This window comes from Apis florea, unplaced genomic scaffold, assembly GCF_048593485.1.
Source record: "Apis florea isolate Af1SG1 unplaced genomic scaffold, ASM4859348v1 contig_2272_pilon, whole genome shotgun sequence".
Lineage (NCBI taxonomy): Eukaryota > Metazoa > Arthropoda > Insecta > Hymenoptera > Apidae > Apis > Apis florea.
The window spans coordinates 333,109-357,551 of NW_028256549.1; the positions used below are offsets into that span (position 1 = coordinate 333,109).

A 24,443-nucleotide genomic window follows, 5' to 3' on the forward strand; every position below is an offset into this window, starting at 1 on the left:
TAAGAAGTACGTACTTGGTTGAGTGAAAAATATTATCCCGTTGAAATTTTTGTATTATATTTTCGAAATTTATCTTAAAGTTTCGTCGCGATGTAAAAATCATCCCGAGACGATATAAATATCGTTGGTCGAAACGATAAGAGTTTGAACAACTTATTTAAATATTACATTTAAATATTTCGATATTCCAGTTTCAACGGAGAGAGAGAGAGAGAGAGAGAGAGTCGAGCGCAAATTTTCCATAATTATGGATCTGCTCGGAAAGTGACTCTTTGCGGAGTGTAAAATTCCAGATTCGGGTCCGAAAGTGGAGCGAAACTTACGATAAACGGTCAAGATCGGCCGTTATTAAGCAATTAGAAAGGCCTTAAATTTTGGAAAGGGAATTTGGAGGGTAGTTTCGAAAAACGACTAGTTCCGTTGTTCGCGAGGAAGAAGAAGAAAATCGGTTGCCTCGAGTCCGTAAATATTTTCGCGCGTGGAAAAAACGAGAAACGTAAGTCGCGCAATTCTTACTCTTTCCTCGCTCGATCGAGAGGGATTAACCTGGAAGAATCGCAACTAGGTAGCTAGGAGGGAGGACGAGCTTTTAGAGAGAGTCTGAAATCCGACGAGTATAAATAAATTTTCGAGCGCGACATTAAGTTTAATCGACGCGACGGATATTGAAAATCTTTACTTACCGGCGCCAACTCGAATTCGTTAAGAACGAATTCCATTCCATCCCGAGAATTCAATTCATCCGTTTTTGAAAAATTTTTCGGAAAAAAAAAAGAAGAAAAGAAAAGTTAACGATGAAAAGGTAGAAATATATGCGTATGGAAGGGGAGAGAAATCGCGGTCGTTGGGGATAAAAAAAAAAAGGAAATAAGAAGAAGACGAAGACGAAGACAAAGGTAGGAGTTGAGGAGTTAAAGACAAGGGTATCGAAGGGAGAGTCGTCGTCGAAAGATCGGATACGTTGGAAATAGGAGAGGAGATGGATGGGGCGCGAGGGGCGAGGCTAGGGTTGGCTAGTCTGGGCGAGGTGAGGCGAAGCTTGATAGGGTGGGTCGTGGGGATAGCGTGAAACGTGGCGGACGATTTGAGAGGGCCGGCGGCCGGCTGACGCTGAACCCAAGGGCTGAACCGGTGGAGTGGGGGGCGCGAAAAGCGTCGCGACGCTCCTCGGTGGCGGCACGAACTAAAAGTCCGGGCGGCACGACGCGCCAGTATTCAGCCCGCGACCATCGCGAGTGTACGCGTAGTGTTTCGCCTCGCCCTCGCCTCGTCTCGTTTCGCCTCGCCTCCCTTTTTCGTTCCCGATTCGTTCCAAAAGTGAATTTTTCTATCGAGCGTATACGAGTGTACACGTATCCCGGTGAGAAGAGCGAATTCATCCGTCCTCCCTCCGATCTTTCCTCCGATTCTTATCCTCCCTTCCCTGCCCTCTTCTTCTATCTTCTTTATTTATACACCGACCGACGCAAATCGACACACGTTGCTCTATCCAACGTTGCTCGTGAAAACAATTCGACCCCTCGTTAATCTTCCCCCTCGTTTTTCTTCGCATATTCGTCTAACAACAGGTAAAAAGAGGGGAGGGGAGGGGGAGGGAGGGAGGGAGAGGAAGAACGACAGGAATCTTCGATCTTCCGCCCGATCTCGTGCAACGTTCAAACGCGTTTCGAACGCGTTCGAATCGATCTCGTCCCAATTTCTTGCATCTTTTCTACGCCCGATATCGATCGAAAGCTCGACGCTCGTTTATCAATATCGTAACGTAAGTAGCGTTATCCCGATTTTCATCCTTTTCTCTCTCCGTATATGTATCTCCGTATATATATATTTTCCTCGCGTCTTTTTTTTTTTTTTTTTTTCTTTCTTAAATCGATCGAAGACACGTAGATTGTTATTTTGCCCGAGTAAATTGTGTTTCTTTCTTTTTTTTTAAATATTTTCGGGAAGAGGAAAAAAGGGGTAAAATCGGTTTGGTCGATTCGATCGGCACCATCGAATATCCAGGGAGATATCGTTATAATATTTTGACGCGATACGACGCGAAAAGTGGCGCGTTACGATCACCGAGGCGGTGAATTTTTATTTTTCACGTTTTCGCATTTATCGAAATCGAAGAAGTCGCGAGGAGAGGTATACGTACGTGACTGCGTGATGGGGATACATCGCCGCCGGATACCATCCATATATACCCTTGCCGTGATTTCATCCTCCCGCACGTCCAATCTTATTCGACGTTTTGAATCGTTGCGTTACCCGGGATCGGGTAACAGGACCGCCGTTGCGGCTTAACGAGTTCAACGAGTTTTTCTCTCGGTCCACACCGTTCGGTAATTGGGGATCTGGTGGCGCGCGAAATTTCCACCGATACGATACTTTTATCGACGAATTAATTCGTATTGATTCGCTGTGGCGGAGAACAACGCGGGGAAAAACAAAAAAAAAAAAAAAAAAGAAAGGAGGGAGACGGGAAAAAAAAGAAGGAAAAAAAAAAAAAAAAAAAAAAAAACCCTCGTGTTTTTTCGCCACACGAGCCGATGACATCGACGAGTGTTTTCGAGATATATTCGAGAACACGCTGGTTATACCCGGGGTGAGAGTAAGAGAGTTGCCACTCGTTTTCGTTACGTCGTAAACAATGGGCGTGATTGCGTACGTGTTCCACTCGTGTTCGTACTCGACCCTTCGCCTTATCGACGTTACGACGAATTTAACGAACGAAAATGGCGAAGCTGTTTAAATTCGCACGATGATCGTAAGAAGAACACGGAAGCGATGAAACACGGAATTCTAGATGGCGTGTGAGTTTCGCGTGTTAATAAATAAACGATATTAACGAGTATTCGGAAGTAGTTGGAATAATAACAAATCGAATACAATCCTCGAAACTTTTTAGTCTCTTCTACCGATTTTTATTCGCTAACTTCATAAATACGAGTGAAAAAAAAAAAAGAAAATTTTTCCCTCTTCGATCTCTCGATAAATTTAATAGTTTGAACAATTTATATATACACACACACACATATATATATATGTATGTATATAAATAACTCGAGTTTTCTTTTACAAATAAAAACGTTCGAATTCAAAGACGAATCGTCGAGTTTATAGCGTGTTTCGAGCAAATCGGTTAAAAAATTTACCACCGCTCTTTTCGCTTTCCCACATTTTTTCCACATCGTTCGTCTCGCTTTGCTTTTAATTATTAATTAAGATTAACGCACACTGTGTGCGAACAATTTACCATTACCAAGTATTACGAAAGGTGTTGTCGCGAGTTAAAAAAAAAAAAAAAAAGTCTACTTTCCATTAAACAAATTACTTCCCCCTGCCCCTCCCTCCTCCCATCCGCGCAAATATTTAAATTATCCACCTTGGAACGAAATACGAAGGAAGGTAAGGGTTCGGTCCGTTTAATTTTCGATGAAAAATTTAATCGTTGATTAAATGATTTCGTCGAAATTCCGCCCGATCAATCGCGTTAATCCTCCACTTTTTCTGAATCTTACACAAGGAGATGGGGCACGAATGAGATTATTCGTCAAAAATGGATACAGATCGGTTATAACCAAGGAATGGTTACGCACGACAAGATGGCGAATTTCGGCACAAATCGTTAGATCAGACTGGATGAAAATCCCTTTTCCCTGAGAACGCGCAACGTTTGCTACGAGGCGACGAGCAGTAGTCCCCTGTGGGCCGGTGGCCGTATTAGCAAATTCGATTCGATGCGGTAACTTGCACCGTTGCTCCAACCGTTGCGTTTGATAAACTTTTTTCCATCGAATCGAGGAGGAGAGGAAATATCATCGCGTGTGTCAAATTTTAATACGCGTAATACGAGAGAATTCGTGGGAGGGGGGGGGGGAAGGAGGGAAAGAAGAATATGGAGAGAAGAATATTTCGCGTGTACGGAATTATCGGTGAACGCGACGAGGACTCTGTCGGTCGGCGACAAATCATCGCGAGGGAAAGGAACTCGTGTTCCCGGTGACTCCGAACTAGTCGCTTTCTCGTTTTCCAAAGATCGGAAACTTTCTCGAGAATCCGGTAAATTCATTGATTCCTCTACTTTCCAACGAATCCATTCTCTCGTGCCAAGTTTTAAAACTGTTGTAAAACTCGATCGAAAGGAGTGAATGACTCGATTCGACGGGGCGATTCGAATCATCGCGAAACATCGCGTAGTTTAAAATATCATGGTCGAGTCGAAAGAAAGGAAAGGAAAAGAAAAGAAGAGGAATGGAGCGTCCGAACGATTATCCGAAACGAAGTGACGATAACGGATAAAAATTCGTTAATCGTATTTGACGGTGTAATCGCGTACGTACGTGGATAATAAGCGTATTCGAGGATTGGGACACGGTGGAAAAAAAGCGAAACGATACGGTGAACGTCGTTTAAAGGTGGGGTAGGTGGACGAAGTTGGACGGAGGTTCATGCGATTAATCACTTAGCAGTTTTATTCAATTATGCGTTGCTGGTGGCCAGGGTCCAGGATGAGGGGGCGGGTACTGGGAGGATTTAGGGTGAGAATGGCGCGGGTCGAAAGGAAAGTTGGAGCGGAGAAAAGGAAGAAGAGGAGGAACGGAAGCCTTGCTAGTGGTATTTGATTTGTAAGCGAAGGCACAACACCGGCGTTACAGTTGCGCTATAAGGTTGCACGACGAGAGAGAGAGAGAGAGACGCGTTCCTCACCGTGTTCATCAATCATCGGCGATAAAATCCATGGAAAAAGTCGATGTTGCCTTTTCAATATGCCAACGGCGCATATATTCGTATCGCGTATCCGAGAAAGAAAGTCGATAAGGAAACGGGAGCGAAGAACGACGAGAGAAGAAGGAAACGGCGATCTTTGTCCGAGCGGTTATCGGTCCGATAATTAGAATCGATATCGACGCGTTACGATCGAAAAGCCTTTTTCTTCGCCTTTTCTTTGTCCCACGTTTGCTCGTGTCCACAATTATTATTATTATTATCATCGTTATTATTTCCTATCCTAAATATTTGTTTTCACCGTTTCGAGGATAGAGTAAAGGGTGCGCGAGGTCGGTGATACAGGATACAGGATTAATGGTAAATGTCGTTTGTATTGCAGACTGGAAGAAGAATCGAAGAAGTGGAAGAAGAAGGAAGAAGAGTGAGTGTTGACGATGGTAATACCGATGTGAGAAAGGAGGAAAAGTGAGAATAAAAGAAGAATCGATAAGGGGGAGGAAGAGAGTGGGAGCGGAAATCTGGCGAAACGCGAGCGGGCGGGTGATATGAGTGAATACAGGATCTTTCGTGACGTTAAATGATCGAGTTACGGCTCGGTCGAAACGAATCCCGTCGATTAACCGGCACGCGATACCACGCCGGGGCAACGATTAAAACGCGTCCTTTCCCTTGCTGCGAGCGACCCCCCCTCCTCCCCCGGCCCCCTCCCCTTCCGCCCGGGATCGCGTGAAAAGTGAAACAATAGTTGAATACGAAAAGAAGGGAAAACAGTGTGTGTGTGTGTGTGTGCGCGCGCGCGCGGACCCCGAGCAGGAGGAAAGGAAAGTTGGAGGAAAAAGGAAGAGATGCGGTGTCACCTTCTTTTCCCCGTTGTCGTCGCTTTCTTCCGTCTCGTCCACGCTCAAGGTTAGTCCCACTGCTCATTCGTATTTCCCCTATTCATCGTCAATCTTCTCGCTTCCCCACCCCACCCCACCTCCCCCTCCCTCCCTCCCTCCCTCATCCATCCAAATCGTCTCCTTTCAAATTCTATTGTTTTCACCGATACTATTTTTTACTATTACGCATGTATATATATATGTTAAGAAGCGATTTCGTTAATCCATCCCGCCAGTTTTACCGCTTTTACGTGTTATTCGTGCACGATCGATCCCCACGATGTTTCGATGTTTCGATTTTGACCTATGCTCGCATTACCTTCCTCGAGAGCATTTTTATTCCCGCGTACACTCGTAAAACCCGATCGAAACCTACGCTTTTATACGTTTCGCGTGCGTACACGGTCACGTCACGGAAAGATAAAAACATTGACCGTCGACCGGAAGAATTTTTTTTTTTTCAACTTGGATCGATACTCTTTCGAAACTCTTCCAGATTTTCCATTACTTATATGATGTTAGAAAATGGTGTAAAGCCATTTTTATTTTATGTATTTAATTTATTTTTTGACGGTAATCAAAATTAATTTCGTTTTCAAAAATAAAATAACGAGGGGACACGCGTCGTCCCCTCTTTCGATCGAATATTAATTTATTAACTATGCGAAATTATTACTTTGAAAATAAACAAATGCTGTGAAATTGATTCGATATTATTATCACTCGATACTGCATTCGTCTATATGAATTGATATGTACGTGTAAGTACATACGCACACGTGTAAATACGTATCTACATCTATCGCATAATACGAATTAATAGAGTATTAATTCAAATTAAATTTCAACCTACTCGTATCTCCATACGTTTCGTTTCGATTTTGTCTTATACGTGCATATATATATATATATATATGTATATAAAAATTTGTCCTATGTCCATCAAATTATTAACAGACATTATCTTGTTATACGATTTATCGAACATTTATCCTTTTCGTTTCCAATGACACGGGCAATGTTTTAATTACGTAAAATTATATATATAAAAAAAAAAAAAAAAAAATGATATATTCTTCGAATAATAATTCATCTTTGTACAGAGATTCGACGAAATTCGATGATTTTTCTCGTATCAGATGGCACGCATCTATTGTTGTACGTGGAATCATCATTTATCATACTTCGACGATGCACTTGCTAAAAACAACAACATTATTTTTTCGCCTTTTTTTCTTCGTCGCTCGCTTCTTTTCCCTTCTTCTTCTTCTTCTTCTTCTTCTTTTTCTTTCCTCTCCCCCCTTTTTTTACAAAAACTAAAACAAAGTTTCCGTGCCACTCAACGTGACGAGCAATAATGCGAGAAATTCTCTTTTTCTTATTCCCCGTTACACAGCCGAGAATTTAATGCTCCAGTTAAAACGGAAGGACAGAAATAATTAACGACACGAATATTCTTTTAGCGATAGCAGCTTAAATACGTTTTCATTCGAATATGCATATCAGATTTTTGTCCTAAATAATAACAATGCTTTCCAATATCTGCGTAGAAACGACGCAGCGAGCTTCTTTTGTTTTTCTCGTGAAATGCTCTTTTTTTTTTTTTCTTTTTTTATTGAAATGATATTCGTAAATGGCAGATTCGTTTCGAATGTATATACAATATATATATATCTTTAGGAATCTTCATACTCGATTGAAATTAGCCCGTGTTATTATTTTTTTCGAAATACAGAGAAAAATATACAAAAAAACTCCATTCGTCGACGCACAACAATAGATCCTAAAATAATGAAATCCTTACCATCGTGTCGTATTTCTATCTCGTAAGATAGATTTCTCTCTCTCTCTCTCTCTCTCTTTTCTCACTAATTATTTTTTCCATACTACGCGTACACGGGTGTATTTATCCGTATTTTAAATACTCGTAGACCGAATATCGAGTCTCTTAAAATATTTCATCGTTTAAAAGTGCACTTAAGATGAAATGTTTCGCTGTTCATTTTGAAACGCTTTTACTTCGCTGCTGTGCGTTAAACGATCAAGTATTATTAAAAAAAAAAAAAAGAAAAAAAAAAAAAACGAAAAATAGACAACCGAAAAAAAACCGTTATAACAAATAAACGCATGCTGTACGGTGGTTAACGATCGTTAAGATAATCGTGGCGATCGATTTTTGATACGGTTATAGAAGGAAATCGTCGATCATCTTAAATAGATAAAAAAATCTTCTCTGGAAAAAGGAAGAAAAATGAAGAGATACCGGTAGCGGTATCGGTTGTTCGACGTAGAATTGGCTTATAATACGTGTATCGAAATATATAGAAGTCGAAACGTTGATTAAAACGATACGCGTGAATCATTGAAACACGTTGATCGAATGCTGTATGAATAATACATCAACCGATAATTCATTTTAAAGAAAACAACTCGTCATGCTTTATCGTGCTTTATCGCTCGTGTATCCGTTCTTTTTTCCTCCCTCTCTCTTTCTCTCTAAAAAATAAAAATATCTCTTTGTGAAGTTTTTCCATCTATAAATTTGAACAGAGTCACACCGTTCCTTATTTCACCATTCATTTTTACTCTATATACGTACACGTTCATATATATATGTGTGTGTGTGTGTGTGTGTGTGTGTATATATATAGAGTGACAAACTGTTGCACGTGACAAAGGAAAGGTGTAAATGATTAACTAAATATATATTTTATACAAAAGGTAGCAGTGAAACGATGCTATTCGCGCTTTTCTCTCGTGCGTTTTAACTCTAGCTTCCCGACTGGCAAAAAGAAAAAAAAAAAAAGAAGAAGAGAAAACAAAGAAAAAAAACGTTGTCGTAAATCTCCATGAATGAAAAATATTAATGATCTTCGTTACGAAATGATCCTTTGCGACGAAACGAATGAATTCTTAATACAACAAATAACGCGTTACTTTTCTTATTTTTCGCGCGTGTACGTGTTTTCGTTCGCATTTTGTCGTTTGCATGGATGAAAGAGGCGAAGGAGTAGCTGGCGACGCCTATTCTTCTTCCGGATGACTGGACGGAGATGCGACCCTAGGCTTGTTGCGCGTCGCGAGGACCTTACGCCGGTGCAATCGAATCGGGGTCGCACGCGTGTTTGCATCGACGAGTACGCACGCACGCACGCGCGCACGCACCACGTACATCCAAGTTTTACAAGCATCGAGGCGTGGTCCACGAATTACTACGTGTCCCTAGTTTTCTACCGTCGCCGACCTTTTTTTTTTTTTTTTTTTCTTCTTTTTTCTCTCCACGCACCCTCTTCTTTCTTTCGTACACCCCAATGGATCGTACAGTTTACGGTTCCCATATGGCCGTGGATAACGTTCCTACCTTCGTATATGTACACGTGGAAACAGGTTTTATTGAAGTTGTCGAGAGCTTTCCGATGCTTCTTCAGCCTGATGACATGGCTTTGAACAATACTACCATATTCAACGTTGCATTCTCCTATCTTTATTTATTTTTCTTTCTTTCTTTCTTCCTTTTTTCTTCTCTTTTTTTTTCTTTTTTTCACAAAACTAACTCTATCCTCGACTCTATATTTGCTCCGAAAATGAAAATGAAAAGATATACATCATCTGGTTTACCATCTACCGCGAAAAATAAACCATTTGAGTGAGGAATTTAAAAATTCTTTAAATTTTATATTACATCATGCGCGTGTTTTTTACGCTGAAATGTAAACCTTTTTTTACTTGGACTTGTTCAAGTATTAACGAACGATAATAATCCCGTTTTCAACGGGATAATCGCGAGGATCGTTCGATTCTTAATTTTCTTGAATAACGCGACGAGAGCGTTAAACCGATCGTAAAAATAAACCATGATAAAAACGTAACGTAGAGAAAACATGAGAGAGAGAGAGAGAGAGAGACAAGGTTGAAACGATTTTTCACAATACACCGTAGGATTATTATTCGACGATATTTTCGAGAAAGTAACACGTAGATGCGCGTGTATATACGCGTGTAGCGAGCTGGATCGCAAGCCCAATGCTGCAACATTTTTGTTTCGATGCTTTTAACGTTTGTGTCATTTTACTTTGAAAACAAGTTGTGCGCATCGTATTCGTGCCACCAAGTGGAATACATCGCGCTCAATCTACGAAAACGGTGTTCAACTAAAATTGACATTTAGCGCGATATCGTTGTATCTTTGTATTATTCCTCCGCTTAAATGTAAATTGATACGAGGCTAGGAGGTGGCGATTTTCGTAAATGTTGGGATGCTCCGCGCTTTACAATAATAACGTTACATCCGATACGCGTCGATCGATACAGGCCATTCGATTAATTTGGATGACGCGTGGCGATCTTAATCGATCGCCATACTGTCACCTGCAATTCAATTCGCGACTCCCCTCGCTCTTAGATAACGCGATTTATTCTTCTTCTTCTTCTTCTTCTTCTTCTTCTTCTTCGATACCAGTTTTGGAATAAACAAAATGACTGCGATTCTATTAAACTTAACCCAATATTTCGCTCAGCATTTTATTTTCCCCTCTTACACCTGCTTGAGTTCTTTTTTGAGATTCTGAGACTGTGTTTCGAGAAATGCAGCCGAAGCGTATCGAAATACGAGATCACCTTTTCGGAGGAGATTCGATCGACGAGAGGAGCGGTGGTTTCAAAAATTCAGGAAATGTGGAAATGAGAATCTTTTCGGGGAAACGAGATGGGCCGAAATCCATGTCGAGCAAAGATAAATTGAAAGCCAAAGTGGAAGCTAATCCACGAACAAACACATCCGCGCAGAGTTATCTCGAACGACAGTTCTCAGACATTTGCAACGGGCGAAGTGAAAAAAATGGGAAAAGCGGGTATCGCGCCAACTGACAGAGGATCAAAAATTGCGACGTTTCCAACTATCGCTCGAAACGATAAAAGTCCATTTTTCAATAGAATTATATTTCCCGTGACGAGAAATGGATAACTATACGAACAATGGTTGGACGCTAATGAAAATTCGTCTGAACGAATGGCGAAACTATCGTCACGTGAACGGGATAATTTGGTATTCTTTTCTGAAAGAAGAGGACAACTCTTACTAACAACATTGGTCGATAGATCTGGATCCGTTCTTTCGCTCGAATCACTCTACGAAATACTCGCCGGATCAGCGATTATCGCTTAAAAAATAAAATATTCGACACTGGAGCTGTGCTAATCGAAGAATTTCTTAGAAAAACACAAAGTTTCATAATTAAAACGGAATACGTCGTTTGGAATCTCGGGGAGAAAAGATGATTAAAACCAATTTATTCGTATTTCGATCGAACAAAGATTCGTAGTTTCGAAAATATATGAAATAACGGGGATAGAGCTAATAATGATAAAATGGTAAATTACCATTAAAAAAAGAAAAAGAAGAAGACAAAAAGAATTCTATAAAAATATTTCGCCTAATATAAATTTTGAAAGATACCGTATTATCCCGTATCCCGTATTACGCGTATCGAGGATAATTTTTATTAAGAAAGGATATTTCTTTTCAATGCCCGATATAGAATCTAATCTTACTGAAATTACAGCGGGATTTAAAGATTTATAAAAAGGACTCGCGTTATTTATTACACCGTTACCCACCTATCGTCCGAGCCGGTATTAATTTTGTCTTCGTGTATGGTAACACTTAATCCCCGTAGGATTTATGTTATCGAATCACGTGGCGGCGTGCAACGTTTATTAGCGGAAAGATATTAGCGTTAGATCATCGCGCTAATAAAGCCACAATAACGTTCCGCCGACTCGTTTCTTTATCTTCGGCCAAGTGTTTCAACCCATCGATCTCTTCGTCGTTCCCCCGCATTCATAATATTCGTCGATGAAATAATATTAAGGGATTGTTTCTTTTTAAAATAAGAATCCTCAATAAGGAGGAAGGTAGCGTTTCCGTCGCGACGAACGGATATGAACGGATGTGTAAAAATTTTTTACACGGCAAAATTACCAAGCCTCGTTGCGAAACGAAAAGTTAGAAAATAGGTAAATTTGATTCACCTTTTCAAGTTGATTTTTCGTTGCTCGTATGTTAGCTTTCGATTCGAGAAGGTTTTTTGAAAAATTAACGAAAAAAATTGTGGACGGGCGATATAATATGAACGAAGGATAAATTAAGGTTCGGCCGGGAAAAAACGGGTTAAAATATTCTTTCGAGGCAATTCGGATTAAGATAATTACATTTCCTCTACTTACAATTAGAACGGACCACCGCTCCAAACACACGCGCGGTCTCGTTGCGGTCTCTCGAGTTAATTCTGTCGATTCGATATACGTAGCTCGATGTACCATGAATTTCGACTGCCATACGTTACTTGGTGTTATCTCGATTACTAGGGATTCGAATCGATTACTAACAATTTGTAGCCACCAATAGATACGCATACACCAGCTTAATCTCGTAGTAAACGACGATTCGTAAACGCGTGTACGTACATCATATATTTATACCGGCAATTTTAATTTTAATTTTAACGACAAACTTCGGATATTCTAGTCCCGTGTTTCTTCCCACGAATTATTAAAACGATTCTTTTCGAAACTTTTCCTTTCAAAATCCCTGGTATATCGTTGCTCGACCACCATCCTCGCGCTCGCTCGACAACTTTCCCCTCTCGAGAGATCTTGACAATTGACTCTTGACTCGTTGGTCAATCTATCTTCGAGTGCCGGTACATCGATGCCCTTCGTACGCCTCTTCTTTCGAAACGTCCGCCGATACACTCTCCGTCCGATGAAAGAAAACTGGTGGTGGTATCCTCCAACTCGTCGAACGCCAAAGAAGGAAAAGAAGACGATCGTCGCGTTTACGATCCTTTGCCGGGATCAAAAGAGCACGGAAATGTATCGAGACGTACGCGGTTTTGTCTCTCGGTTCAATTTTTATTTTCGATGAACCGATTAACCTTTTTTTCTTTTTTTCTTTTTTCCTTTTTTTAATACCACTCCCCGCAGCGCGTTTCTTCGACAGCTAACAATCCTAGCTCGCGTGGAGCAACAATGAAAAATTATTTTCCCCAATTTTCCCCGAAACGAATTCGTTCAAATTGAATTATCCCCTTTGCGATCTTCATCGCGCGCGACATCGAATTTTCATGATTCTCATTCGCATTATTCTCTGATCGAGCTTGATTCCGAATCACGCTCCTATTGTTTCGCGTCGAATTATATCGAGATTTACGAACACACACACACACACACACACACACACCACATATATGTATACACGTACGCAGAGGAAGAATCGTCTTGCTGACAATTTTCTTCGATGCGATCCGAAGCGATCGATACGATTCGATACAAATTACGTGATACACTACCTGTTGTAAAATTTGTTGCGTACCATGAAAAATTCGAGCGTTTCGAGTGTTGCTGCGCGGTATTTAATTACTCGGGGTAATCGAAACGCCACTGAAACTTTACTCGAAAATTAAACGTTTAATTAAGCGTGGATGTTTTCCTTTAAAGATCGCTCTTGAAATTCAAGTTTATATATTTGTAAAACGTTATTCATCTCTCTCTCTCTCTCTCTCTCTCCAGCTTTGTAAGTAGATCTTTCTACTTCGTCCCGTCTCGATCGAACGTAAATATTATTCGACGCGATCAACGATATCCCCTCCCTATATTTTTCTCTTACTTATTGCCGAGATTCGGACGTGTAGCCGCGATAATTTCGTCGCAAACTCGGCTATGCGGGGCCGACGTCAACCGACGAATTTCCGCGTTGTTGGCACTCATTGCGCCCGGAAAAATTACACAAGTGGCAACCATTTTATTACACAAACGTTCCAACTGCTAAACTATTTTTCCACGCGACTACATCACCGTGTCCCTTTTTACCCTTTTTCCTTTTCTTTTCTTTTTTTTTTTTATCCCACGGGATCCCGTTCCCACACACGCGTCTTCTCTTTTTTACTTTTAATACAACGAATAACCGTTTGTACTCTATCCTGTTCGTTAGTCGAGTAGTCGCGCGTATCGTATAGTATCGTATTTGGGGCAAAAGCGCAAGGCATCCATAGGCGCTTAGGTAGTGGAGGAGAGCGGAGTGGAAAGTGGTAGACACACGGTTAACACAATTGTCACGTCCGAAAACGCAACCGAGGTTCTTGCTCCTCATTCTTACTGGGGTGTGAACGGAGGAGGGAGGGCCGAGAGTGGAAGAGAAGGGTCGGGAAGACAAAGGTGCGAGCCACGTAAGTACACACGTTCGTCTGGCGAGGATCGGGGAGGGTAGGCCTCTCTGACGAGCAGTGACGAGCGACGTTGCACTCGACGTTGCTTGGGGGAGGGTTGAATATTTAGAAGAGACGAGAGGGAGACAGACGAGCTCCGACTTGGCGCCAAGAATCGAAATTGTATCCACGAGGGTTGGGGGGAGGAGGGAAAGAAGAGGTATTTCCTCGGCCGATTTCTCTGATTTTACGCGAAGCACGGTTCGATTACTCGATAGTCTTCGTTAATCTTTCCTTTCTTTCTTCCTTCGTTTCGCCCTGTTTCGTGCGATTCCCCTCCGGTTATAGGATGGCTTCAATTCTCTCTTTCCTCCCGTTCTCGGGGAAACACGAGCGAAGACAAACTCGTTCTATCGAGGTTGGCCTCGTGAGAAACCCTCCTCGCAGTAAAGCTCGACAACTTTTCGTTTCAGCATTGCAAATTGTTTGGCACGAGTTCGGAGGAGGAGGAGGAGGAGGAGGAGGCTACTTACGGAGTTCTCTACTCCCCTTATCCTGTACGCGGTTACTTCACCGTTCGACTATCGTGTTTCAATTTATTCCTTTCTTCTCCGCGCAATCCTCCCCAACTTTCCGCTCCTTTCGTTTTTTTCCAAAACGTCGTCGTCGTCGTCGTCCTTCGCGGCCGTATTCGTTCAAGGGATTAAACAGCGTCGCGAGCGATGCGCTATCGATAACGACTTTACCTCTTTTTATTTATTACATATATATATATATACATGGATCGGAATGAAATGAGATATCGCATAATTTGTGATTAATCTAAACTTTTTATCTACAACTAGTTAAATATTTGATATCTTAATTTATATAAGTTAAGTTTATGTAAATATAATTAACGTTCGAATAATTTATTATTTCTTACGTTATTATTTATAAACGAAATTGGATCGATGCAAAATATATTTTAAGCGATATTTAATTTTTCACGATTCAAATTAAACGCGTGCAAGTCCATTTACAACCCATTTATAAATATATGTTATTTTAGTGAAATTCGAAAGGCCGAAAGAAATTTGTATAATCGAGTTACGTATGGATAAATTAGTAAGAAACAGCGGTAATTAATTTACATTTTTCGAATCGACTAATACGCTAACCTTTAATTCTCTCGAAATAATGGAGCTTTCAAAATAAACGCGTCGTTCTCCCTCTTATCGGAATCATCGACGCTTTGATGCGCGAACGAGATAACGTTTTCTCGCGCTTTCGAATTCGCTTATAATTATATTCTTATCGTTCGACAAATCGGATCGGAGGTACAAATGGTGGCGTAATATTATTCCTATACGATAAAATCGTATGGATATATATACGAACGAATCGAAAACCTTATTTTCCCCAACGATCCCGATTATTAATATTTCGATCCACTCGAAATGCCTTCGTCCGACCGGTTGAATTGAGAACGAAAGATGACAAGAGCGCAACAATCATCGGTCAATTGTACGTATCCCTTGATGGCTGGGCTTATTATCGTAATCGTAATCGATAACTCGATTCGATTCGAGTCGAGTGGAAGGGGAAAAAAGAAAAGGGAGAGGGAACGAAAAGTATGTAAAATGAGGAGGGGTGGAATGGATAAGTTTTAATTAAGAAGATGGAGGGGGTGAGGAACGATAGACGCGCGAGCAAAAACCGATAGCATTGGCCTCTCGCGGTAGTAGGCGCGAGCAGAGTTTCGCTATTAATCAGCCATCTCTCTGGTAACTTTCCCGTGACAACCGCATGGTTTTCCCGAGTACAAACAATTTTAATCGATCAACTTTCGCGCTTGATTCGATTAGTTTCGGTGGCGGGCGGAGGGGGGGAGGGAGGGAAGGAATTTTAATATTCGAATCGAGGTTGGAGAAGATCTTCTAATCTTGCGTTGCGGGGGAGAATCGTTTTAAATTGTAAAATTTAATCGAATAAAATTGCATTCCTCGTGATTTCGCGATCGTACGATCAAGAAGAGAGAGAGAGAGAGAGAGAGAGAGAAAAAGAAAAGATTAATCCCCGGGAAGAGAGGAGAGTTTGTTAAAAGGTGAAGGGTATCGTTCCTTTCGTCATTTTTCCTTTATTTATCGAATTAAATTACGCGTTTGAACCCCTCCCTCGTCCCGATATCTTTCGTCGATAAAGCTTATTATACTCTTACGAAGATATTACGAGGAAAAGGAGGAGCGAGCGAAGGAGGATCGGACCACCGTGAAACCGTCATTGAAATTCATCAACCTGTCCCCCCCGTCCTATTCTCCTCGTGTATCTCTAAGAAATGGATTATTAAGACGTACGTATCCCACGTACGTATTTGTTAATTAAAATCGAAAATTAGGTGTATCATTTTCTAGGTTACGATACGATTATACGCGAAACTAAGTTAATACTCGTATCGTTTTATCTTAAAATGTCGTATATGATATACTAGGGTATATATATATATATATAGCGCAACAAGGTTGCTTTGTTCGACATTTGCTCGTTTCCCTAAGTGGGTCGCGAGCAAAACTTTGAATTTCGCGAGCTTGTAAACTTCGGTCACGTTAAATGGAAACGATACTCGTGGATATATATTATCCCCGATTAATATCACGTAAAATCTCACGTAAAATTGAGAGTCGAAGTTGGTCGAATCGAGTTAAAAACAGCGATTCGTTCGAGCGAGTTTTTTTTTTTTTTTATCACGGAGAAAAGTGTATTTCGAAGAAACGCGAAATGGTTACGAAGATTGAAGATATATAATTTTTCGAGGGGATTCGTTGTTTCCCGTTTTTCGTAAGAAATTTCGTAATTTAAACGCGAAGAGGAATTTTATTTTCCAAAGAGAGAGAGCTTTTTTTTTTTTTCTTTTCTTTTCTTTTATTGAACTTTAAAAAAGAATTTCATTCGAGAACTTCTTCTCCTGCGGAGATAGATCGAAGAACGTTGGGGGGGACTTTGAAAAAACTTTATTGAAACTTTGTAACACGTTGAATATTTATTTGTGCGTAAATTAACTCGTTCTCGGATAGACGAAAGAAATAAATAATTATTTTTATCCTTTTATACATACACAACAACGTGTCTAACAAACGAGTTGCAAACTTTTCACAAACACGGATTCGATATTATTGAAATATCAAAGTACGTTGATAAAACAATTTCATTTCGAATGAAGACTTCGAAATGAAGTTGACGCTACACATATATCAAGTACACGAGGAAACTTGGTAAGGATATTAACGAATAAAACTTGCGATCGATGCGAAGACTTTTAACTCGATAAGGGATAACGTTAATTCAACGTTAATTCCACGCGTTTTATTCTCTCCATTCCTCGTCTCTTACGAACGAAATAACAAAGATTTTCTTGTTTAATTCGATACGCGGGTATTGTCGTCGATTTACCATCGTTCGTTCCGAATTCAAAGCCTTTCTTCAAACCAAGAAGGAAGTTTTAATTTCGAAATGGTTAAGAAGGTAGAATACACCAATTTTATAAATTGTTCCACACTGGTCCCTCGTTGAAAGAGTATATATATATATACACGCACAAAGGTTGGTATTTTTTCGCAAAGAACAAGGAGCTTCTTTCGAATTCTCTCGGTGGAACACAGGGTTGGGGGAGAAAAGTCGAAGAAAAATCGAAGGCTTTCCCTAAGGCTAATTAAAGAACGATGTAAGCGGTCGAGTGGTCTTTACCAGGAAGGAAAAGGAGAGCGGCGCGTGGCGCGGCGGAGGTGAAGTTGGCCAAGTTGGCGCGGCAGTTGGCGTCGAGCGGAATCTATCGCGTACAGAGCGGCCTCGAGTATGCAACTAATTAAATTCCGTATGTACGTGTGCGTGGTACACACTTGGCTGGTTAAAACGGTGGTGTACAGCCGCGCCCGGCCATCGAGAAAACTCGTTCTTGGTTCAACGCCACCGTCTTTCTCGCGAACACAATGCACGGAAACGGCGGGAAACCGCGTCCAACCCCCTTTTCTTCTTCCTTTCCTCGTGTTTTTTTTTTTTTTTTCTTCTTCTTTGTCCCGGTTCGATTTCGTTTTTATCGCATCGTTTACGGTGATTTCACGGTGAAACACTTGCACTACGCAAACAATCCATGGAGATAAATCGAGGCTATCTCCGATACATCGGCCGAAATACGCGTTATTTAATACATTACGGTAAAACTGAATTTATCCGGAATGGTTTTGGATACCGACCACTTGGAATTAACTCGTAAATTACGGTTAGTTGCGGTGAAAAAAAATGTTTCGCGTTTCAAAAATTGTGCACAATGGGGGAGGAGTATTCCCGATGTTATCAATTTCTCGGATGATGTCGCGTATTCGAAGAAGAGGAATGAACGGTGGAAAACGAAGGAAGCGATATTTTCGTCGAAATATATTTCGTTTCGCGTTAAAAATGGAGGAGAAGGAGAATGGAAGAAACGTAGACACGATTAAAGTTAACTACCGTGGAATATTTCCGTCAAAGGTAATCGTTGTCGATTCGAAAAGTTTCCGGCTCGAGCATTGTGTCGAGCTCTTCCCCCTCTTTCTTCCCCCTCCCAAGCAGATAAACGTCATCTTCTCGTTCGAAGAAAAGAAAGTGGAATGGGGGGAGAGGGGGGGGGGAATATTTGAAAATTAGAACCGACGTAAATTAAAAGGTGGGGAAGAAAAATGTGTTTCGACATTCGTCACGACATCGTCAAAGAGGATCGGGGGGGGGGGGGGATTTAGCTTTTCTAGCGATTCGTCGGTCGGTGTTGCAACATTGGTAACGAAACGGTTATCGATCGAAGACAATCCTTTGAATACGGTACAAAGTAATCCAGTATTCGGGACAATCGCGTTTATAGTCCATCGTTCGGGTAACCACGTTATGCGCTCGTTTTCTAGATCAAACAATTGTTCCGCGCTAATTTCCCGCTAATTTTTCCAAAAGCGTTACACACTTCGATAAATGCTCGCGTTTGCATTATATATAATACATACGTGTGTGTGTAAGAAAAAGATGAAAAAAGATAAAATAATTCGAATTGGATACGAGTTGTTTGGAAATCGGTTGACGCGTGTAGACTCGCTTTTAAAATATAAAATATACGCGTATACGTATAAAGTTTACATCGGGGGAGCAGTTTGCTCGTTGAATTTCAGTTTCGCGCTATATATACGTAACTTATTTTGCAACTGTTTCAATCCATGGCCAACGTTATAAATTTTATAACGCGTTTGTGCCTGTTTTATCGCTTTATATTTTATTTAGTATTTTTAATCGCGATATTTTCAATCTCCGCGTTGCGTTATTTAATTCTTCTTTTTTTTTTTTTTGTTTTTTCCCTTTTTTTTTTTTTTTCTTTTTTTTATGAACATCGTTCGACTATTAATTACACGATCGATTCGCGAAACGACGCGATCGTTCGAAATCGCGAACTCGGAGAATCCGCGAATAAACCAGAGGCAAGTGTGAAAGTGCGATCCGTGATAGGAAAAATCGCGTCTCGTCGTCCGTTATAACTGGACACTGGTGGATTTTTCGAGAGAAGGTGGAGAGAGATCGATGGATGGATATTTCATCGGTCGAAATCGATAGGAAAACGCGTTTCATAAATATCGTTATTGGTGCGCGGTAATTCGAATGTCGTACGCAGAAGTCGTACGTTTCATTTCTGTACAGCCATTTCCGTTGCAGCACCACCGGCTCCTTCTCTCTCTCTCTCTCCATTTTTCTCGTATCCGCTCGTTTGCTTCTCCAATCTTTTCCTGTCCTACTCGCTTAACCCCCTCCATCTTTTTTCCCCTCCTATTTCATATCCTCGGCCCTTCCGCGCTTTTTCATCCAGTTTCCGCTCTTTTCACCACCCTTTTCTCTCCATCTTCTTTTCTCCGACTCCGAAAATTGCACGCTCCTCTCGCGGCTCCTTTCGGCCGCGCTCATTTTTCCAGAAACGATCGAGCGAAACATCGCTATTTCTGCCTAAGTTCTCTCTTCCGATGGAATTTTCAATGTACCAGCTTAAGATAAAATGTGGTTACGCTCTCTCTCTCGGGAATCTTTCGAATATTAAAGCGGATTTTTCCTTCCGCTCATTCGCATCTTAAAATTTGATAAAAGGGAGAGGAAAGTCGATCGCGCACCTTCGATCGTCCTATATAGATTTTCAATATATATTATATATATATAGAGAGAGAGAGTAGAAGTACGATCGCTCTTCCTCCCGACATTCTCCTCGTTAAAAACTGGTTTCTAATTACACGATCTCGATTACGATAGAATCGGTAGCGAGCTCGTATCTCCCCATCGTGTGCGTCCTGTTACGTTAATTTCATTATTTTCCAACGGAGAAAATTTATCAATCGTATCGATGAACGTTATTTAAACATTTCATATCGTGTTCGGGAAATCGAACGAGCGATTTAAATAAGTGGAACTGCTCCGTCGAACGAGACGCGTAAACCGAAAGGAAAAGGAATCTGTTCGTAATGGCGCATTTGGCTCGTGTGTATATATATATATATATATATAAGGTTGCCTGGTCGAAGGGATCGAAAACGAATATATTTCGGCAAAGTTGAAAGAAATAAAGTATGGCGAAAATGAGACGCGAAAGATGATCCGTACGGTTGTTGCCGTTCCACGGGAGTGGATAGATAAGTTGGTGCATACGATCTTCGTTCTTGTTCGATATACATAGATAGGGAATTGTGAAATCACGATGCACAGAGGAAGATGCATGCATACCAAGAATTCAGCCGAGCGTGCACGTGGATTCGTGCGGAAAGCCACGAAAACGAGTGAAAGCTTTCCGAGTGGAACGCGATGTTTGTCGTCAAAGACGATGTCTTCTCTCTCTCTCTCTCTCTCTCTCTCTTCCCCTCTCCTCTCCTCTAATGTAAGAGACGATTCATATAGAGAGAGAGAGAGAGAGAGAGAGAGAGGGAGAGGGAGCTCGACAAAAGCAGCAGGATTCTTCAGCTTTTCGGAAGAGCAGAAATATTTCAACGCGAAGAATCGCGAATGTTGCGAATCCTTTCTTCCCGATCCCTCCCTCTCCTCCTGTTTTGCCCGAGAAAATAACGTTGACCGTTATCAACTTTTCAAACCGTTCTCTCCTTTTGTAATATCTCGCCGCCATTTATGCGTGTATATTTGATGGGGATCCCGTTCGACGCTTAAATTCGTCTCTTATACGCGAGTCGAATTCCGCCGGATGTATACCGGTATCAGATTTTATTTAATTTCGAGCGAATCGCCGTTTCCTCGGGCGCGGTTTATACGATTAAAAATTAATCGATAATCAATCCCCGATATCGGTCTTAATTACAATTACGATATTATTATCGTTATATGGCGTTAAATCCCCCCCTCATCCCCGTAGGAAACATTTCCTAATTACGTTGCATCCTCGCATTTATGCTTTATCGTTCCTTCGGGTCCCGAATATGTGGATGGAAAACGGGCATCCTGTTTTCCATCTTCCGTGCTCGATGTATCTAATTATGTTGAAAAAAAAAAAAAAGAAAAAAGAAAAGAAAAACAACTGAATTAGTTTAACATTCTCATTTTTGGAAAATGAAAATAACGCGAGTGTGGAAAAGATAATACGTTCTTTTCTGTTTTTTAGCAAAAAGGGAGAAGCAAAAAGAAATACGAATTTACCACGTTAGAATAGTAGGGAAAAGTGTGTTTTAAAAGTATACCCTTTTTTTCTCGTGGCTCGAAATATGCGAGTTTTTCTCGTTATCGAAACACAGAAATTAAATTTAAATAACGTTTTCTTTGAAAACAATGGAAAATGGGGAACGTAACGTCACACCATTTGTGATTAATACGCTTCGCGTAATTACATTCGTCTTTCGAATAAATAAGGGATATTTTCTCGTTCTGTATCCCCGGCTATTCTTTTCATTTTCGTTCGTTCAACTCTGCTTTACTTACCTGCTGCGGATACTTACTTAAATTACATCCTTTTCTCTTGCCCTCGATGAAAAAAACTGTACCGTGAGAGGATAAACAGAAAACTATGAAACTTCGTTTCGTCCCCATCTTTCTTCGAGCATCTCTCTCTCTCTCTCTCTCTCGCGTCTCCCCTTTCCACCATCTTCGCTTCTATTTCAACCGTATAAGATTAAAACGCGATGTCGCGAGATGTCATCGTCCACCCCTTACTCTCTTCTCCCATCTTCTACCTCGATGTTGTTATCCCCGACGATCGAAATCGCGATTTACGAATCGCGAACGAAACAATGCGAATAATTGATCGATAAAGAAAATATTATAATATTTCTCGATGATAACGTTTCGACTTTGTTTCGCGCAGTTAGACTCGATTCGAAAGTGTGCAGGAAAGAAGAAGAAGAAGAAGAAAGATTTAAAAAGTAATTCTTCGTATCTTCTCGCTTCTTTGAAGAAAAAAAAAAGAAAAAGGAAAAAGTTGTATCTGATTGTGAACGAAAGCCACAGGTGCTACGCGTATACCTAACGTGTATATCACGCTCATATTTAAATGAAATTATTTCGATGAAACAATAGGCGTAAAAGAGGAAGGCAAGGAATTGAACGTCTCCGTCTCCCTTGTATAATAAAAATTATATAACAAGTTTCGATACATTTGTATAGAGCTTTGCGATATTTTTAATCGGTTCGATTCAACGATTTTTTAATTATCCATGCATTTTACTCTCTCGTCTAATGGAATAAATGGGTTTAACAACCGAGAGACATACGTAACGCAAAATTAAAATCGCGTGGTCGTTGAAAACGGTAAATACTTTTCTTTCAACGTTTTCGAATTTCAGACGCAATTTAATAAACGGAATCGCGAATAAATCGCGATTCGAATTAACGTCACGTTTAAGAAGAGGATCGGTATTGAAATTTCAAACGTTACACGCGTTTCAATAGCCGTTCGGAAACGCTGTGAATAAAAGTCCACCACCATCTTCGGCCAACACAAATACCCTCTTTTATGGAGGGAGGGAAGATTAAACGCGCGTCAAAATTTGCACATGCGAATGCGAACGTATTTTCGAGTTTGCTTTGGCCCTCGTTCGTAAAGGATAATCGCGATTTAAAAGAAAAAAAAAAGGAAAGAAGGGAGAGACTGTGCTAAGAAGATTGGAAAAGAACGGGACGATCTCGAGATAGACGCTTTTCGAGAGACGAAATAATCGTTACGAAATGCAGAGTTTGCGGTAGTAAGGTACACGTCATTGCTCGATACAAAAGTGGGTGACCAGAAATCCTTTAAATTTGTGGCCTGGCACGAGTTCAAGTCGCAGTTTAACCGATACGTTCGATATAAAAATGGGAAAATGGTGCAACGGGACGCGGAGAGTACGAGTGGAAAAGTACGAGTAGTGAAATTTTCGATTGAAAGAAAATTAAGCGTAGATTTATTCGAGGATGTTGTAACGATTATTATATTTATATCGCGCATCTACTATCAGGATATTATACTTGGCGTATCTTTACCTCACAGAACAGAATATCGGGGAACATCCCGATTCGTTAATTCCATCGTCTTGTTCTTGGGTTGATGCGCGACCAACCAACCCGTCATTTATCATTCGCGTCGTCGAGCTACGTGTAAAACATTTTCGTGAATAAGTTAACTGATAAATTTCAATCGAAGACATTGAAAACGTATACGCGTGGAAAGAACGAAAGCGTTACGTTCCGCCATAGTCGAATGATAGTAAACTTGATGATAGTTGGATAGTTTAAATATTTTTTAAATTATTTATACATATGTAAAATCTTTCTTTAAAGTTTTGGTAAGGAAAGATGAGATACTTTCTTCTCTCCTTTTTTTAATTTCATCTTTCCTCCCTCCCTCTCTCTCTCTCTCTCTCTCGTTCTTTTTCTACAACGTCGTATTCGTTTAACGAAGTTTGACTGGAAAAAGTTGGAACATCCTGTATAAAAGTATAGTAACTGTTTTAATTTGCACGAGGCCAACTTGTTCTTTGCTTCTGTTTTTTTTTTTTTCTTTTTCTTTCAAACGACAAACAAAATGTATCCATATATCGTAAGTTTATGTACATATGTATGGGAGGAAAGTTTGCAGTTAGGACATATTACATGAATATTTCATCCGAATGGATTAATCGATATGAAAATACAGTTTCGTAAAGGAAAATTAAAAGGAAGGGGAGAGGGGGAGGGAGGCTTATGCGATATGGATAGAAAAGGGGGAATCTTTTTTTTGGCGAAAATCGAAAAAAGAAGAAAAAAAAGAAAAAACCAGCATCGCCTGGTATATATATATGTATATGTAGATGATATAACGGAATAATTTCGACGTAATAAAAGACGGAAATTCCTTTTCTTCGAGCAAAATTTTAAACGCGAACGAGATATTAGACGAATCTAATAAATTGAAAACTCTTCTCTTCTCTCTTTTTATATCTTATTTTCGCGTTCATTTCGGATATAGAGATATAGAGAAATCAATGTTAGACCAGTGTCCAAATATTTTCATTACTCTCCACGTTTGAACGAGTGAAAAACCGAGTTCGAGTAGAATCGAGAGTTTCGAACGTCGAAGAAAAACTTGATCGAAAAGAACAAATACGATATACGCGTTCGAATCCGAGCATTCGATCGTTGCAACTATTAAATTAGAAACGCG

The 24,443-nt window shown here is 40.5% G+C and overlaps 1 protein-coding gene across 1 annotated transcript in view; it reads left to right on the forward strand.

The window, feature by feature from the left end:
- Nucleotides 1–1,210: 1,210 nt before the first annotated feature.
- The window catches only part of LOC100872722 (adhesion molecule nephrin), a 55,125-nt gene continuing 31,892 nt past the window's right edge, over nucleotides 1,211–24,443 (forward strand). Inside the window, exons 1-2 of the mRNA XM_086902699.1 lie at nucleotides 1,211–1,360; nucleotides 5,096–5,622. Of these exons, the coding sequence (XP_086758825.1) occupies nucleotides 5,562–5,622 (61 nt within the window). The 5' untranslated portion in view covers nucleotides 1,211–1,360; nucleotides 5,096–5,561. The remainder of the gene's footprint in view (nucleotides 1,361–5,095; nucleotides 5,623–24,443) is intronic.